The sequence below is a fragment of the Macaca mulatta genome, chromosome 8 (genome assembly GCF_049350105.2).
Source record: "Macaca mulatta isolate MMU2019108-1 chromosome 8, T2T-MMU8v2.0, whole genome shotgun sequence".
In the NCBI taxonomy this organism is placed as follows: Eukaryota; Metazoa; Chordata; class Mammalia; order Primates; family Cercopithecidae; genus Macaca; species Macaca mulatta.
Genome location: NC_133413.1, coordinates 114,373,569 through 114,392,970, shown reverse-complemented (window position 1 = coordinate 114,392,970; position 19,402 = coordinate 114,373,569). Strand labels below are relative to the sequence as shown.

The window sequence follows — 19,402 nt, the reverse complement described above, 5'->3', positions numbered from 1 at the left end:
TGTTTTATTGTTCTTTAATAAAAGCACGGTTTTGGTTTTTTGTTTTTTTGAGATGGTGTCTCCACTCTGTCGCCCAGGGTGGAGCGCAGCGGCGGGATCTCGCCCGGGGGCTCGCTGCAAGCTCCGCCTTCCGGGTTCACGCCATTCTCCTGCCTCAGCCTCCCGAGTAGCTGGGACTACAGACGCCCGCCACCACGCTCAGCTAATTTTTGGTATTTTTAGTAGAGATGCAGTTTCATCGTGTTAGCAAGGATGGTCTCGATCTCCTGACCTCGTGATCTGCCCGCCTAGGCCTCCCAAAGTGCTGGGATTACAGGCGTGAGCCACCGTGCCCGGCTAATTTTTTGTATTTTTAGTAGAGACGGGGTTTCACCGTGTTAGCCAGTATGGTCTAGATCTCCCGACCTCGTGATCCGGCCGCCTTGGCCTCCCAAAGTGCTGGGATTACAGGAGTGAGCCACCGCCCGGCCTTTTTATTTTTTTTGAAGAAAAATCTAGAAGTAATTTGTCTTGTTTCTGGTGCTACGGATGAACAAATGAAGTGTTCAAGGTATAGTCCAATGCCCAGTTCTACTATTAAAAGAAATTTTCTCTTTTTAAAAATAATCCTGGAAGTGGGTATTATATAAACTCCTTACTAATTCATCATTACAGGTTACTGAGGTATTAAATCTGGATTCAAAATCCTGCTGATTTTGCTTATAACAAACATAAATCATAAAGAGTTAATAATGTATTTATCTAAAAAATAACCTCTTGACATAATTTGAGTTGTGTAATAATTAATAAGAGCTACCATTGTTTGATTTTTTTACTGTGGATGAAACTTTGTAACAAGTTCTTTACAGATACTACTTCCAATTTCTTTCAAATTACAAAAAAGAAATGTGTTTCTAATGTATATGGCAAAAAAATTCTTCGTTTAAATGGTTGTGTATGCATATAACTTATTTAGCCATTGCCCCATTATTTAATATTCATGGTAAGATCATTTTTATTGTTACAAATAATGCTTAGTGAACATATCATACATATGTTTTAATTTGAATTTCTATTTCTACAGAGTCCAAAGTTTATGAACATTTTTAAGGTTCTTCATTTATATCGCAGAAGTGCTTTATGGAAAGGTTATGCTAAATTTCACTGCTACTCTGTTATCATACTCTTACCATGGTTTTTTTTCAAATTTTTTCTCTCCACATACAGGCATCACCATGGCGTTTTAAATAGGTGGACATGATCTCTCATTTAAAATAGTATTTATTGAGTCATGATTGAAATGAAATTTTTTCATATGTTTACTTACCACTGCATGTCTTGTTTAGAGAAATGTCTGTATATATCCTTTGCCCATTTTTTCTATTAGAGTTTTATTGAATATATACTTTGTAAAAGTTATTCAGATGTTAAGGCTTTTAACATTTTATCTGAGTTGCAGCAAATATCTTCCCAACTTGTGTGCCTTTTATTTATGATTATTTTGATATTCTGAAATTTATACCTGCCACGTTGCACTCAGGATTCTTCCTCTTTTTAAATTTATTTCATTGCTTTTATTTTTAGGATGGCTTTCTTTTTTCACAGAAATAAATATTTTATGCTTTCATTAAAACATAATTAACCCCTTAATCTAGCTGGAGTTTACTAAGATTAATAAGAAGTGTTAAGCAGCCAGCCCAAAGTCATATCCCTAGTGACAGGCAGAACCTGAATAATAATTCATACCTGATTTCAATGCTCTTCCTCCTTCCACCCAACTATGTTTTTCAGAAATGATAAAGCTTAAGAGTACAGGTGCAATAAGCTTGATGCATAGATTTGCTTGTCAGTTATCTCCTAAACTAGCAATCACAAACTAGTATATCTGTAATGCATATAACAAAGAATTAATTCTAGATAATGGAAACAATGCATACACATCAAAATGCAGATGATCTGAAATAAAAATTCAGTTTTCATGTATTTTTGTAAAAAATAAAATTCTTTTATAGGGCTTGCTCTGTAGTGGACACAGTTTTCATGTGTTTTGCACATTATATTTTGGCTAACTTAATCTTTGCAATATCCATTTGAGGTAGTACTATAATTATTCCCATTTTACAGATGAGGAATCTGAGGCACAGGGTAACTTTCACAAGATCATGGAGCAAGTAAGTGGTGGAGCTGATGAGGCAGTTTAGTTCCAGAATCTGCTCTTATACTGCTTCTCAGACCAACATTTCTTACAGGAACAAATATTTTCCCTAACAGCTGAAATTTTTAGGACACAGAGTTAAGGTGGGTGATAGGCGTAGGTAAAACAGAATGTTATAGTATTCAGAATGTATGAGTAATACATTCATAATTTAGCAGTAACATCTTAAATTCAGGATTCAATTTCCAGTGTAGATGAAATTTTATATCTAAAAATAACTACAAAATGGTGCATTCCAAACCTCGTTTTAAATGACTGACTTAATCACTAAATAGCTAATTGTTCCATAGTTATTTGTTCCATGTTGGGGTATGCTTACTCTTTTGAGTTCCAAGAGCTTTAATTATTTTCTTTTATTTGAATATTTATAAGCTTTAGTAAATTGAACTTAAGTATTATACTTTATCAATAGAAGCTGTCATATGTGATATTTTATATGTACATATATATTTCATTTGAGACTTTTTTTAGATGTATCATAATACTTAATAAAATATTTCAGCTTAAGCTTATATAAAATATTCCTATATACTAACATTAAACTATCTATCCCAGTATTGAACATAGCATTGACACTTTGTGCCTCCTTATAGACTGAGTGATTTGCATTTTCAAGATTTCAGGGTACTAGGGTTATATAAGGTTTTCATGACTGAGCCATCTTGAGTATCTCCGTCTTTGACTTTCATCAATAATACTGAGTTAATCAAATAAAAGATGTAATCAATGCACACAGAGTATCTATAAAATGGATAGAATGTGAAATACAATTGATAATAATTAAGATTTTGGAAAATTTCAAGAACAGCTTATATGTGCATTTATATGTGTCTGTACATGCACATATATTAAATTACTACTATAATGAATGTTACTTCTCTTTACTTTTAAGGACATAAGTGCAACAATATGCCATATAAAAGCACAGAGCATTCAAAATATGTCATATATGCCACTCAAATCTGACAAGAATTGATATACAAGTTTGAAATGATACATGCTATAGTCTGAATATTTGTGTCTCCTCAAAATTCATGTTGAAACCCTAACCACTGAAGTGAGCATATTAGGAGATGGAGCCTTTGGCGGGTAATTAGGTCATGTGGGTGTTGTGGGATTTGTGCCATAATGAAAGAGGCCAAGAGAGATCCATTGCCCCTTCTACCATATTAAGACAAAGAGAAAAAAAGATGGCGGTCAATGAACCACAAAGCAGGCCCTAGCAGACACTAAATTTGTTGGCGCCTTGATCTTACTTAGACTTTCCAGTCCCCAGAACTGTAAGAAATAAATTTTTGTGCATTATAAGCCACCTAGCTTATGACATTTTGTTACAGCAGTCTGAATGGACTAAGATAATACATATCAATGGGCAACATTCAGAATAATCAGAGAAACAAAACAGAAAAGAGTACTGTAATTGTATTAATTTTTAGAAGTTTCACTTAGCTAACCCTAACAGGAAGTGATTATTTTACTAAACATTACAATTACAACACAAAATATATGTTACTTATTCCCAACTGTATTTTTACTAAGAAATGTTTGAAATCTATTCCATTTGAATTGTTAAGCTTTTCAAATTAACATTAGTATCTGGAAGACAAATGGATCAGTCTGAAATAGTAATTTATAACATATTTCTCAAACTCTTAAGGTAGCACAGATCCAACTATAATAATAATTTAATAATTATTATCATAATATCATAACAAAAATAAATATCACAATAATAATAATTAATCTAAGAGACTGGTGAGAAACACAGCTGACAAAACATTTTTTAAGCTGAGATCTCCTTATGAGTAAAATGTATATTATACAAGCACCAATCTTGTCAAATGCTCTAAATCAGGTCTGGAAGTAATTCTAAAAATTTTTGTAGTTGAAACTTAAGATATTAGTTTATGTAACTTAACAAATAGTATTTTAAAAAATTATTTTGTATTAGACTTGTTTAACAACGATTTTAAAAAATTGTGATATGAAATTTCATATGAGTAAGAAAAGGTGTACTACACCCTAATAAAGCATGCTACTTCTCATTTAAAAGAAGCTTCATTATGATTTGCAAGTGCTAAGTCAACATTTTTTGCTGCTTTCAGATGTGTAATCAATTCCTCCATTTATTGTGTAGAATGATGTAGTGATTGTAATTGGACCTTGTAATGCAATTGAAGGTCTTATAATTGTGGTTTAAACCATAAAACATATTCTTTGACCAAATATGTTAGTGAAGTAATTGGACTTGTGAAATCATTTCTCCATCATATTTTGGGCTAAAATTTATAAAGAATGATAACCAACTTGCATATTCATTAGAGATGTGAGTGACAGAATAATAAAGATATTACCTTTTATTGGCCACATACTACAGTCAGTTTTTGAAAAGCCTTAACTTTAGTTTGCTTTTATTAAACAGGTGAAATACATTCTGAATTGCTTGTCACAAAATTTACTGCTTCCTCTTCTAAAATGATTTCCTTTTTCTCTGAATGTTTTCCTATCCTCTGTATTATTCTCACTTTACTCTTACTTTGGAAGAGAATGCATTAGTCTTTATTTATCTCTAGGCTTATGTGAGTTTGTAGAATCCCAAATACTGCTGGTTATATAGACCATGTCTCCCTTACAGTATTAGGGGTCTGTAACAGAAATCCAGAAAGCTCAGGCTTCAACTTCATCATACTAGGAGGAAAATGGGTGTTATAGATCTATAGCTACCATTACAATTTTAAAAGTGTATGTTAAGAAAGACTTCAAATTATGTTTAGTTAACTATGATAATTAATTTAGAACTTAATATTTGAAGACAATAAAACATTTTTGCCTCCATAAATTTAAACATTCAACACACATCCTAGATACCATTTTTTTTTTTTGTAAGAAAAGTTGGTTCCATTATTAATCTTCTCCTCTTTGGAGTCTTCCAATTCTCTCAACCAAGTCCTTTTCCTCTGCCTTTATGCATATCATAAAGATTCCTTTGCTCAACCTTTAAGTTGTACCTCTGAATTTTCTTCCCTCTCTAAGCTTAAATTCCTTATTATTCTCCTTGTTTTGCTACTACTAAATTACATGGTTCATTCCTTCCAACCAGCACTCATTCTTAACATTTTCCAGTTGGTACGTCAAAACCCTACTATCCTGAGCTTCTTTCTCTAATTCTTTCTGCATTGCTTAGAGAACTCCTAATCTTTTCTACTGTGGTCTAAAACTCTGTTCCTTTTACTTAAATACAATATATCCCTCAACTTCATCAGAGAACGTTCATTTCCCTTCGTATCATGAATGGAATGTTGACCCTTCAAGAATACTATCTCCCTCAGAAACATTCTGAGGGGAAGCTGCTCAAAATCCTTTAACTTACATATATACTATAGAAGCTCGGAAATGGCATCAACATTCTTCTTGGTATGAATTGCTGCTTCCACATGTTTACTTTTCTAATCTATGTGAAGTCTATGCCTTTTATGTTCATACCATTATTCTTCCTTGTTGCTACCATCTATATTCCAGGCAATTTCCTTCACATATCTATCAAGCTGAGGCCGTCAATAATTTCAATGTCTGTATAAAAATGCTAGCATCAAAATTTGTTGCTTTATTTGCATTCCCAAACTGTAATCCATGCTCCATCTTGGAAACTCACTCCTCAAAACAAACATTTTATCTTCACATTATTTGGAATTGTCCAACATCTGAAAATTCTAAAGATAATTAAATTGTCTCTCATAATAACCTGCTTAGTTTGCTTCTATTGCCTTAGATATCACCACAAATTTCATTTCTTTCATTGAGACCTTCTCTCCCAATTCATCAAAAATTCTGCATGATTTTACATGAAAACATGATTTAACACAACATCCTTCCCAATCCATTTGAACATCACTTCAACTACTTCCCTTGCCAGCCACCCTAAATATCCCTATTCTCCTCTACTTTCTATATAACTGCCCACAAAGTTCCAGCTGTGATCCAAATGATTAATTACTACATCCAAAGTGTACTAATGAGCCAATCATTACACAATCTTAGAGAACTAATGCCATCACAAATTTAGGGTCTCCACTCAGCTAAACTATAACCATTCTTCAGGATATCCTTGGTGAGCTCCCTGTCTCATTTCCCATGGTATTCTTAACTTTAAAATTTCCCCAAGCCATCAAGAAGCCTATTTTATATTAACTACCTTCATTTTTTTTCTTTTCCATCTCCTTTCCCTTCTATTTGGTTTCTACCCACAACTTTACTGAATCAATAAGGCAAAGATCATTATTGACTAGTTCTACCATTTAACAACATATTTGTCTTCTCTAGAATTTGTCTCCGCTGCTTATACCCCTTTCTTAAGATTCACTTCTATCATAGATTTTTTTTAAATTCTCTTCTTTCATGAATATCCTACTGTCTTTAATCATGTTCAACATAGTTTTCTGGCTTTTGTTCTTTCATCCATTCCTTAAATGTAAATAAGTGCTGGTGATCCCCAAATTTTGATTCTTGTCTCTCTTACTCTTCACATACTACTGACAATTCCATTAATTCCAATGGCATCACTTGAATGCTGATATGCTACCCTAGTCTATGTCTCTAACACAGACTTCTCTCCTGAATTCCAGACAACCAATCATCTGTACAAGATATTTATACGTGAATATTTCTAAAAGTGAATTCTGTCTTTCCCCTGAAACTTGTACAACATATATTCCCTATCCTAATAAAATGTACCATCAAACATTTCAGTCACCTGAAATCATTCTATTCCTCTTCTTCCTGCATCAATAATATCCAGTCTGATCAGTGACCAGGACTTGTAGGTTCTACACCTTTATATAACTTCTCATGTATTGATTGCCTCTACTGATACCTTAATTCAGACCATTATCATTTCTTAACTGATTCATTACACTATCTCCATATATGACCTTTCTGCTTATATTGCTGCAGTCCATCTTTTACATAACTGCCAAAGTAATCTTTTAGAAACAAATATCTACCTATTCTGTTGCTTTATATGTTTCAGTAACTTACACAATCTTTATAAATCTGGTCTCTGCCTACTTTTGCCTAAACTTGTGTGAAGCTATTGGCCATACTGTTTCCTCTGCCTGAAATGCTCTCTACACAAGAGGCTAACAGTGTTCTAGCTTTTAATATTCAACCAAATTCTTCTACGAAGTCTTTCTTGAACTAATATCTATCCTTCCCAGGGGAAAGGAATCATACCATCTTTTCTGATTCCATTATATTTTATATATATGTGTATATATATATATGTACATACACAATATATATACACACATACACATACATACACTCACACTAGGAAACACCTGCAAGGATATATATACACACACACACATACATACACTCACACTAGGAAACACCTGCAAGGATAGGGAGCTATTGTGTGTCTCCTGTTACTTCCAGCACTTAGAACAGTACCAAATGTGTTTAATGAATGCTCAAGTTTCAGCTCAAGTGTTACCTCTTCTAAGACACTTTTTCTGACTGTCTAGTTGAAATACGCTTTATTTCAGTTTATATCTCTGTAGAATATATTGTCAGAATAAGCTGCACTGACACATAAACAGACCATGTTATCCACATCTTTTAACTCTTCAGTGATATTGATAGCTTTTTTAGGGTATTAGGTCTTTGGTATTCTCCACAGTGTAGAACACTGATGAACTCATGTTAGAAATCAAATACTTTTGAAATTATTTTAAAAAACCAAAAACTACTTTTAAGTCTAAAATGCTTGAAACCAAACATATATTTCTCTGTGTGTGTGTGTGTACCTAAGCATACACATACACACACATTCCATTTGCCTTTAGTTATTCAGTTTATGGAAAAATTACATATATACATATTAAAAAATTAATTATTTTACTTTTATCCATCTAATTGGAGCAGTTGCTGTTGATAGTTGAATATACAAATGCCTAAATTAAAATACTCATAAGATTTAATATTTTGTTATATTACAAAGGAATGAAAAATTATGAAATGAATAAAAAATGATTAAACATTTCTAGGACAAGTTAGATAAATCAAATAATAACAAAAAAAGCAGAAGAGACAGACCTGCATATCTTCTCCTTGTAGAGTCCAGTTCTTCTGTGATCACATCGTGTAATGGACAGACATAGACAAAGGAGATGGGAGTGAGTGGATGTACTCAAAAGGTAAAAAGTGACACTGATGGAAAGGGCCTCAAATCATTTTGAGAAAGAATCCTGTGTACAGTTTTAGGGAAGATATAATCAAATGCATTCCACAAAAAAATACATAAGAACTAATGGCAAGTTGATTTTGCTACTATAGGTTAGCAGATTTAGAAAAATAAAGTTAGTGTAGAAATAAAGAGGATCCAAAAGTTTACAATTATTTACGTACAGCAAATCCTGAACACCAATGCTGAAGAAAGATACCATTAGTAAAAACAGTGTTAGTTGTATGACCACATTGTTCAAGACATTACTGAGTTAATTTAAAGTCTGTTACAATGCTTTCGAACTTTTAATTGTCTGAAGAAAAGATTTAATTGAGTCATCACCAAAAAGAGCAATAAAAATAGTTTAAACAGATTTCTATTCCTTTTATGCTTCCCCAGTAAACCAGTGTGCACACAAAAACAAAGAATGGTCATCAGGCTAATATTTAATTGAATTATTTCAATACAGCAAAATATCATAAAAATTTAATGAAGTAATAATTATAGTACAAGTCTTTATTAGAAGAGTAGCTGAAATATATGGCTTCATTTCAGCATTAAAAATCCAAACTAAACTTCAATGTAGACAAATTTTCTTTGATCATATTCCCTTTTAATCCTATTCATTCAACAGATTCTTACAAATGCCACTTTATAGATTATTAAAATTTATGCTAAAATGTATCCATCCAAATCCATCAACTATAACAGATATGACACATGTTTTGGAAATACTTTTTCCCTCAGTGCTAGTGAAGAAGTTCAAATAACATTTTACACAGTGACTTCAAAACAGAAAAATGTCTGTTAAAATCAGCATTCTAAGAAAAAATTTCTTCCAAAGATATTAGTGAGTATGATTGACACAGATGAACAATATGCCACAAAACCAAAATTTTCTATTTTAATTTACACACTTAGCGCTGAATCAGCTACTACAAATTCTAAAATCAAACACCACATTTAAGTTCTGCAATAGTTGCATCATTCTTTTTGAGTGATGTATACAGCAAAGCATATTGCATCAAAATATACTTGCAATATCAACATATTAAAATTATAGCTCTTTAGAGAATGATTTCCTATAACAAATTTGTCTCTTTATATGAATAGTGATAAAATAAAAACTTTCCATTAGACTAAGTCCGTTAGTACTAGCTAAGATGACCAATGTAGACAAATTTTTGTTAGAAAAAACCCAGAAATCTTAGTATGAATTATAGAAAACTGGAAAAGAAATGACATTTTGAAATTTAATATCATTTTCATTATTATATGAACACATTTTTTCACCTGTTGAAAATAAGACATTAAATCTCATCACAAATTACAAACCATACTGCTAACAGGATTAACCACTAGAAAAAAAATCTTCATATTCTTCTGAAATTTACTAATACACATTAAAATGATACATGCTATGTTTTTGTTTCCATCATCAATCCACCTGCTTCTCAAAGAATAAGAAGGTAGGAAAATCACAGTTTATTAATAACCTAGGCTAATGCCGACTTTCATATGTTGCATTGTGTTTTTAAACACAAAATTTCCCTAGATATACATTTTCCACAGTACTAAAAGAGTTTCCTCAAATGTTAAAATGAAATTGGTATGAAGTGGATGAAATAATGGTTTCCATATATTCCATCTCTAAGAAAAGATTTTATTGTTTGCAGGAAGTATTAAAAACTACACAAATAAATGAAGCTTCTTTCTTCACCTAGTATTTTCCTATATTTTGGATTACTTTATGTGTTATCAATCCAATAGTTTTCATACTACGTGGATCCAAATATGAAAAATTATTCTCAATTCACTCATTAATTAATTTTAGTGAGTAACAGAGGCACACATAGTTCCAGTGACTTACCCAATGATAAAAAACAAGTTCAGTTGCAGAGCCAGAAATAGAACAGGGGTCTCCTGATTACCAGGTCAATTTTCTTTGTACTAGATACTATATGACCCAATGAAAACATGTAAAATACAAAGTCAAAGAAGAAAAAATAATTCTCTCATGGTGACGCCTGAACTGGACATTTTATTATACAGTATTTAATTAGAAACATTTTTTTCAAAGTGGCACATTCTGCAACTGTCAAGTAATTCACCAATGCTTTCATTCTTGTAAGGAATATGGCAAAACTTATCTTAGAGTCAATAAAAAACTTTTTTTCAGGAAGTACAAAATTTATAAGACTAATAAGGGGATGAAAATGAAATATTTTGAAAATGATTTCACTACTAACAAAGTATCAATTAAGTCATTTGCCATAGTTTATCTGAATATGATCCATTAATGAGTCCATAACTAAGCTTACATAAAAATATAACTTTAGCAAATAAAAATTAATGTAATACATAAAATCTCAATATATAAATATAGTTGTATCATATACATTTAAAATATTTTTGGTTTTTTGGATTTCCTGTGGTTATAGTTTTATTATGTACTACTGCATTTAAACAGCCTCATTTTAAAAGAGAAACATATAGTCAACTACCTTACTTAAGCAGTCATGTCTTAGGCAAATGATAATATGCGACAAGTACTTATTTTGCATATAGTATTATAATGACTAGCAGACTTCGGTGAACCTTGAAAGAAGCTAAGAGCATCCCCTCTACTTCTCCCATATTTCTCATTACCATGCCACAGTCAAATATTCTACTTTTTAGTGCAGTTAATGAAGGGTTCTAATGAGAACTCTTTTTTTTCATTTATCCAATAACCAGTTACCAGACTCTTCTATAACTAATAAACTCAACTTTTCATCTAATCAATAACCAGTTAAGACTGATTAAGGATAGTAACTGTATTCCCTCTTTTAGGTGCCCAGGTACTATTACAATTATGGCTGGATCTTTGTTTTAGACAGAAAATATAAAGAATTTCTTTGTAAAAACAAAAACAAGTACAGTGTTTTTTGTTCATTCCATCATACAAAATAAAATATTTTCATAAATTATGATGAAATAAAAGACACATAAATTATACTGAATAAACTCATAAGCACCATGTCATCACTTATGGTAAATTATTTTACAACAAATATTTTAAAATTTAAGATACCATCAAGTTGCAAACTATTTAATATAAAAAGCAAGATGGGTGTGATTTCATTATTGTGTATCATATAGTGTGCTTATACAAACCTACATGGTATAGCCTACTACTCACCCAGGCTATGATATAGTCCTGTTGTGCCTAGGCTACAAACCTGTACAGCATGTTATTCTATTCAATACTATAGGCAACTGTGACACAATTGTATTTTGTATATCCAAACACAGAAAAAATACAGTAAAAATACAGTATTATAATCTTATGTGACCACTGTCATATAGACATCCATCCTTGACTGAACCATCATGATTTGGCACATGATTGTATATCTACATATCTGCATATATAGATATTAATGCATGTATAAAATCATTTTCACAAGCATATTTGGTAATATAGCAAGTTCATGAGAATATGATGTGAGCTTTTATGAAAATTTTGTGCAAACTAAGAATTCTTCCCTTGCCACTGTAATAATGTTTTAACTATTGTTATGTTTCTACTGAACACATATCTCACATTCAAATAGAAATGATCATCTGTAATCAATTAAAAAAAGACAAACACATGGGGCCTCTTTATCCACAAATGCAGTTTGCACCAAGGGTATTTGATATCTATCTGAGATTCTGTTGATTGGCTAATGTTCTCACTTACCACCATTTACAACAGGCATACACTTGGTACTGTTACCAGATTTAATTGCAGTTGAATAAAATATGTCTATGTCTCATAGAAACAAGCACTATGTTAACAAGATTCCTGACACAATGAAACAGAAGCATGAAGATTCTAAGTGTATATTAGAATTTGAATATAATTAGAAGCTAACCATAGTGTGAGGCCTCATTGAGTCTTAGAATGTTTCCTTTGGGGGAAGGAGAAATACCTTTCAAAAAAGAAGCCTAAGTAAGAACCTAGTAAGAGGGCCTCAGTGATACAAAGATCAGAATAGAAATCTCCTATTAAAACTAAATGCTTACCAAGTTTACAGATGACAAACTAGAACATCTCCACAGTGACAAAATCTTTTTGAAAAATTTCTCAATCCAAATTATGTGAAGTAATCATTTCTAAACTAATTATTTCCAATAATTTTGTCTACAACCATAAAATTACTGAACATTTACAATAATTTCAACCTATTAAATGGCCATCTATTAAATTAAGTGCACTATTTTCAAATACTTTGCTATTTTTAAAAATTCACTATAGTTACATAAAGAGGTTACTTTTTTTTTTTTTTTTTAGAAGGAGTCTCACTTTGTCACCCAAGGTAGACTGCAGTGGCATGATCTTGGCTCACTGCAACCTTTGCCTCCTGGGTTCAAGTGATTCTCCTGCCTCAGCCTCCTGAGTAGCTGGGATTACAGGTGCATGCCACCACACCCAGATAATTTTTGTGTTTTTCGTAGAGACAGGGTTTCACCATGTTGGTCAGTCTGGTCTCAAACTCCTGCCCGCCTTGGCCTCCTGAAGTGCTGGGATTACAGGAATCAGCCATTGTGCCTGGCCTAAAAAGCTTATCTTTTAAATGCCTTCCTATTTTGGGCAGTGCTGTTTTTCTTTGATTTTGTCTTTGAAATCCAACATGTAATACATTTTTAAATGCAGAAAAAAAGAGAGTATGTACTGAGGGAGTTTAAAATAATTTATTTCCAGGCCGGGCACTGTGGCTCACGCCTATAATCTCAGCACTTTGGGAGACTGAGGTGGGAGGATCACGAGGTCAGGAGATCGAGACCATCCTGGCTAACATGGTGAAACTCTGTCTCTATTAAAAATACAAAAAAATTAGCCAGGCGTGGTGGCGGGCGCCTGTAGTCCCAGCTACATGGGAGGCTGAGGCAGGAGAATGCCATGAACCCAGGAGGTGGAGCTTGCAGTGAGCCGGGGTTGTGCCACTGAACTCCAGCCTGGGCGACAGAGTGAGACCCTGTCTCAAAAATAAAAATAAAATAAAATAAAATAAAATACATTTTATTTCCAAACTATAGCATGCTGTTTATCATAAGAAGAATGGTTACTGGAAAAAAGTCTTGGTATTACAAACTTGTCTCTATATGCAGAGAAAACAACTAATTTCAAATGAGCAACTAACTTCATAAATCATGAAATTTCACTTCATGATTACTATGAAAGAATGTATTATTTACTTCTTAAGATATTAGTAGTATTTAATTCCAAATTCTACCACCTGATTTGTCATATAAAACATTTGTTTGTCTTACATCATTTTTTCCATTAAGAATAAAATACGCTTATTTTACAACAATTCAGAAATTACCAGAAATTATCAAGCTGCTGATAATGACCAAGAACAGAACCCTGATTCCTTTTTCCAGACTGGATGGCTTAAACTAGCACTTAATAAGAAGACTGATTTGGAATACTGCTTTAGACTAAAATAAATTTTTCCTACTTTCAGGAAATCTTAAACATTCAAGAATAAAAAGAAACAAAAGTACAAAATATCAAAATGCTCAAGAAAAAAATGTTACGGTATAAAATTCACTAACAAAACATTTAATTGAATATTTACTTTTCCTAAAGATACGTTTTCTAAAACATAATTCCAAAGGTAAAATTAAGCAAAAAAACCCCTACTTACACTATAATTATAAATTCCATAAAGAACACAGTACGGAAATGTTCATGTTAGAAAAAATTTAAAGGTTAATACATTAATTAAATCAAATAATGCCAAATCTAGGGGCTTATGTACACATTAAAATATTATAGTTTAAATATTAAAATATTAACAATTTGTTACTCTGAATATTTTCAGCTTTCAAAAATACTGTAAAATCATACAGTATATCAGCAAAGGGTTTAGTTGCAAAAAAAAAGAGTTATTTTCCATATAAGATACAAGATAAGAGCACATTATGGTTTCAGTTACAATAACAATAGCTGTGTCAATTCAAGATTTTCCTAGATGTAGCATAACTTACACTTAGAAAATGACAAATCAAAGCTCATAATCATTTTAAAGTTATAAGTCCAAGTAAATAAATTCTGAACTACGTAAGTGCAAGATTAGTTTCTAAGACTAATTTTGGAGAATATGCAAAATGGTATCAATTCCAAAACATTCATTAAGCCTGAAGAACTTCTAATTTAAGGTAGCTTTCCCACTACTTTTTTGTGTGGTAAATAAAATATCAGCCTAAAATATTTTATGTGGAAATATGCTCTTATAAACATTTCTAATTACTATAAGGAAAGATAAACTCAGAAGGTAAAAATTATAAAATTCAATTGCGTAAAGCTTTTTTTTTCAATATTTAATATTACCGAATTATTAAAGATCATAATATTCTTATCTGGGATCAGATTGCTTATTGAAAAGATAACAGATTATCCACGCTCATGTATCTTTGATTTACATTAAAAATATTTTATTAACTTTAAGGCCTAAAAATTTCTAATCCACATTCTACAGGAAGAAGACATTAAATGATTTACTCTAAAAATTATTTACAAAAGCTTGGGTTTAAAATAATACATAGGATTCATATATTTTATGTTCACATGAAAGATATTAATATGATAAATATTACATTTCCCAGTGATCTTTATCTATACTGATGTCAATTAAGATAAAAATATTACAAGTAGGGTCGGCCGCCGTAGCTCATGCCTATAATTCTAGCACTTTGGGAGGCCGAGGCGGGCGGATCACCTGAGGTCAGGAGTTTGAGACCATCCCGGCCAACATGGTGAAACTCCATCTCTACTAAAAATACAAAAATTACCCAAGCGTGGTGGTGGGTGCCTGTAACCCCAGCTACTTGGTAGGCTGAGGCAGGAGAATCGCTTGAACCAGGAGGTGGAGGTTGCAGTGAGCCAAGATTGCACCACTGCACTCCAGCTTGGCAACAAGAGTGAAACTCTGTTTAAAAAAAAAAAAAAAAAAAAAAGATACTGCAAGCAAATCACTTCTTTTGCTGATAATCCTCTCAAGACATCCCAGTTAAGAAATACTAAGATTATTCTTTAAAAAAAGCAGATATTAGTCATAGTACTCAAAATTCATCCAAATACTTGTTAACTCATTTACTAGTCCATGTCATGCCATTTAGCTCTTTGGTTCTATAGTCTCACATTTAAAATAAAAAATTCAAGTGTTATTTTTACTGCTAGTAAACATCCCAGAAATGGCAAATTCCCAGGCATTATAAATTGTTCTGGCATAGATTTTCATAAAACATCAATTGAAAAAGAAAACAATATATGCTATTGATGCACAGCCAACTTTCCATCTCAAGTTTGGGCTCAATCCCATACAGTTTTTCTGATCCCACAAGTTTGCCAAATTAACCAACCCTTTGATGAGGAATCTTTGGCAATTTATTGAAGTGGGTTTCTTAGATTTCAGCACATAAAAATTAGATATTAAGCACTGTTTATAATCAATAGATTATTAATATAAATGCACTTAAACATAAAAGAAATAACTCCAAACATGTCTTCTGTAAAGCATAGGCTCATATAAACATGTTGTTGCAATATAATCTGCTATATCTGTATCCTACTACTTTCTTCCCATTTTATTACTCCAAAGTTTTCATAATTAAACATATTCTTTAAATATCCTAATTTCCTTTTAGAAACAAACAGATAAGAATATTTATGAAGCACTAAAATTTAACATTGTTTTTACAGCCTTAGAATATTGCATACTTACTCACGACATTTAGGGTTTCAATTTCCAGGACCAATTTTCTAGGATACAGGAAAATACATAATCGCCAAAACACAAAAAAACTATAATCATTTTAAACTATGACATTAAGGCACTATAGTTAAATTCAACTAAATAAAATATTTAAAGTAGATCTTTAAAATGTTGTGTTTCTGAGATGTCAAAATATTTTTTAGTTAAACATTGCATTGTTTTGTGTTTTAATATACAATGTAACTTATTTACATAGATATATATGGCCACAAACATATTCATGTATTGGACATGATGACAAAGTGGACAACAAATAATAGTTTATGATCAAGGATAACATGTATCATACAATGTAGCAAGGGGAGAGGTTTACAGTAATAATTTTTGATATATAAATAATAACAAAACATTGATTTTATATTTATCTTGTTTACTTAAAAATATCCTTAAATATATTAAGCTAATCACTGTTTTCCCAATAAACTAATATTAACCGAAGATTTGAAAAGATATATATTTTCTTACAACTTTATGAATAAATTTAAATTCCCAATGTGAATTCCGGTTTATTTTATTACATTTTCAGTATGTACTGTTTTACTAAAAAAAATTCACAGATTAAGTTTTCACTATGCCATCTTTCTTTGCTCTTCAGACTTATGTTACATGATACATTTTCTCAAAGCATCCTATCCTCCTTAAAGCACTTATTACAATTGTAATAGCTTAATCATGAGTATAATTATTTTAAAATTATGTATTTTTGCAGACATAATATGCAAACATAATAAGCAAGACAGGTAATTGCTATATCTGTCTTGTCTACACTAATAAGTCAGTGCCAACTAAAATGCTTGGAATACAGCAGGATGGCAACAAATACTTGTTAAACACTAGTTTAATTTTTATATTGACATCTTTTAAAATATGAATCTTAGACCTTTAACATGAAATGAGTCAGTACATAAAAATACTTTATTACTACAGACACAACATTTTAAATTATAATATCATTAGTAAAACTCCATTTGAATTTTAAAATTTTCAATGAATCAATGTATTCTCATCCAATTACTAATTAAAAGTAGTACTGGATTTTTAGTTAATCAATTATCTCTGCACTTTGCCTTTTTAAATTTTATTCTTGGTTCAAGTTTTGTCTTCTACTTAACCCATTTATGCCTAGTGTTTCATAATTGGAATGCTAAGCTTGTGGGAATTATTTATATCCTACTGCTTAAGTTCATTGTCAAGGTCTGATTTTTCACACACAAAAAATGTGCAACCTCCAGCATAAATGGGTTAATCATATCTCTCCATAAAAAAAGAAGAAAGGGAGAAGAAAACAAAAACACTTTGTTTCAATTCACTGGTAGAATTAACAGTTTGAAGAGACTCCTTATTGAATTCACATACTATGCTAACCCTCTTCCTTGTGGTTGGCAACATATTTTATCTCCCGAGATTGTAAATAAATAATTACCAATATATGGTGTAAATATCTCAATAGCATTTGCAGTTAAATAATAGAAATATCCTAAAAAGACAAACTTTAGATAGTATATTAAGCTTTTATTGTACTTTTTAGGGAAGCAAGTACCTCTGCATTGAAGTACTTCAGTTTTAGTCAACGTAATCAAATATGTAAAGTGGATGACCATCTGTGTTTAAATTAGTCATTTTTTCCCTAAAGGACTAATCTTCATCAGAATAAAATAATTATATTTTTCCCAAAGTATGTGTAATTAGTTTTCTAAACAAATCTTGAAATAAAGTATTTGCCACTCTAATCTAAATGGAATCTACACACTATCAAGTTCACACCAAAATGAGAAAAATGAGGTACAACAAGCACACACGCATTTTAGAAAGCATGAAATGCAATGCTTGTAGTCTCATGCTTTCATATGGTTTCCAAAGCCTGACAAACCTGGCTCAGATTGATGTTTCTTTTTCGGCAATGGTTTGTCATCACTTATTGTACCATTCACCTTTCTCTGCTGATCTTCCCATGTAACTTCTAGTATAAATCAAAAATAATAATCAGAGCTTATCAGAAACATTAGACAATGTGCATAACAAGAATCTAAATACACTTCAGGGATCTATGGGATTTGGGGGGATATTTTTCCTAAATTCTCACATAAACTATGTAATATGCAGTTAACATTTTAAATATAGAAATGTGACATTAAAATTCTGCTCAATAAATTTCAAATTCCAAAGCACTAAAATTTACTTTCAGTATATCCCAAACAGAATTAAAGTCATAAAAAGAACAGAATTAATAAAATGGCATGTAATTAAAAGTTGTAAATTTGTTTTTAAAATTCAATAAAATACAGAGGAACAAGCTTTAAGATTTGAAATTCTTAAATGATCATTGTATGTATCCCATCTTTATAGATTAAAGTTAATTTAATAAATATTAGGTAATTTGAAGAATGATTATATTCATGGAGACTTAACTATGAGGTGACTTTTTAGTAAGTAATATTTAAGAAACCCATATGTCTGCAAAGTAATTATATTCCAGCTAGTCTTTATCACACTATGTAGCCAATTCTATCTGAACACTATAATTTAAAGAGCATACAGTTTGAGACCAGCCTGGACAACATAGGTTCTCTTTTTTTAGATCTTTTTTTTTTTTAGAGATTCTATCTCTAAAAAAACTTTAAAAAATTAGCCAGGCATAGTGGCATGTGCCTGTAGTTCAGCTACTTGGAAGGCTGAGGTGGGAGAATCACTTGAGCCCAGGAGATCAAGGCTGCAGTGAGCTATTATTGTACCACTGCACTACAGCCTGAGTGACCATGAGACCCTTTCTCTAAATAAAATAAAATAGCATAAATTCATTTATTAGTAAGATTTATATAATATTATATGTTCCAATGTGCTTTCATAGATGGCATCACGTTTGACCCTACAAAACACAGATAGGACCTTCTATTAGGTGGTTTATACAGGTGAGAAAATAGAGCTGACTGATAAGGATAAGCACTGAAAAATTATCTTAGCTTACAATTTCATACTCATTACATCACTTGATTTTCAAAGTAGCATACTGGGAATGGAAGAAATACGTTACAATTTCCTTTACTCAGATGAACTAACTTGGGGCAAAGGTCTAGAGTCACACAGTTAGTACACTGTAAAGCAGGCCCTGAGGCAAAGTTTCAAGAACTAAGCTCTTTGTCTTGTATCATATCACCTTCCTTTCAACAACAAAGAGAA

The 19,402-nt window shown here is 31.6% G+C and overlaps 1 protein-coding gene across 8 annotated transcripts in view; it reads right to left on the bottom strand.

The window, feature by feature from the left end:
- RIMS2 (regulating synaptic membrane exocytosis 2) overlaps positions 1-19,402 on the bottom strand; it is a 747,502-nt gene that overhangs the window by 210,395 nt on the left and 517,705 nt on the right. For 2 of the 8 annotated variants that reach the window (XM_028852821.2, XM_028852839.2), the window contains one exon: positions 8,288-8,320. The exons of 5 other annotated variants lie outside the window; for them this stretch is intronic. In XM_028852821.2, coding sequence (XP_028708654.1) covers positions 8,288-8,320 — 33 coding nt within the window. The remainder of the gene's footprint in view (positions 1-8,287; positions 8,321-19,402) is intronic. One more of the 8 variants, XM_028852833.2, reaches the window with a different exon arrangement.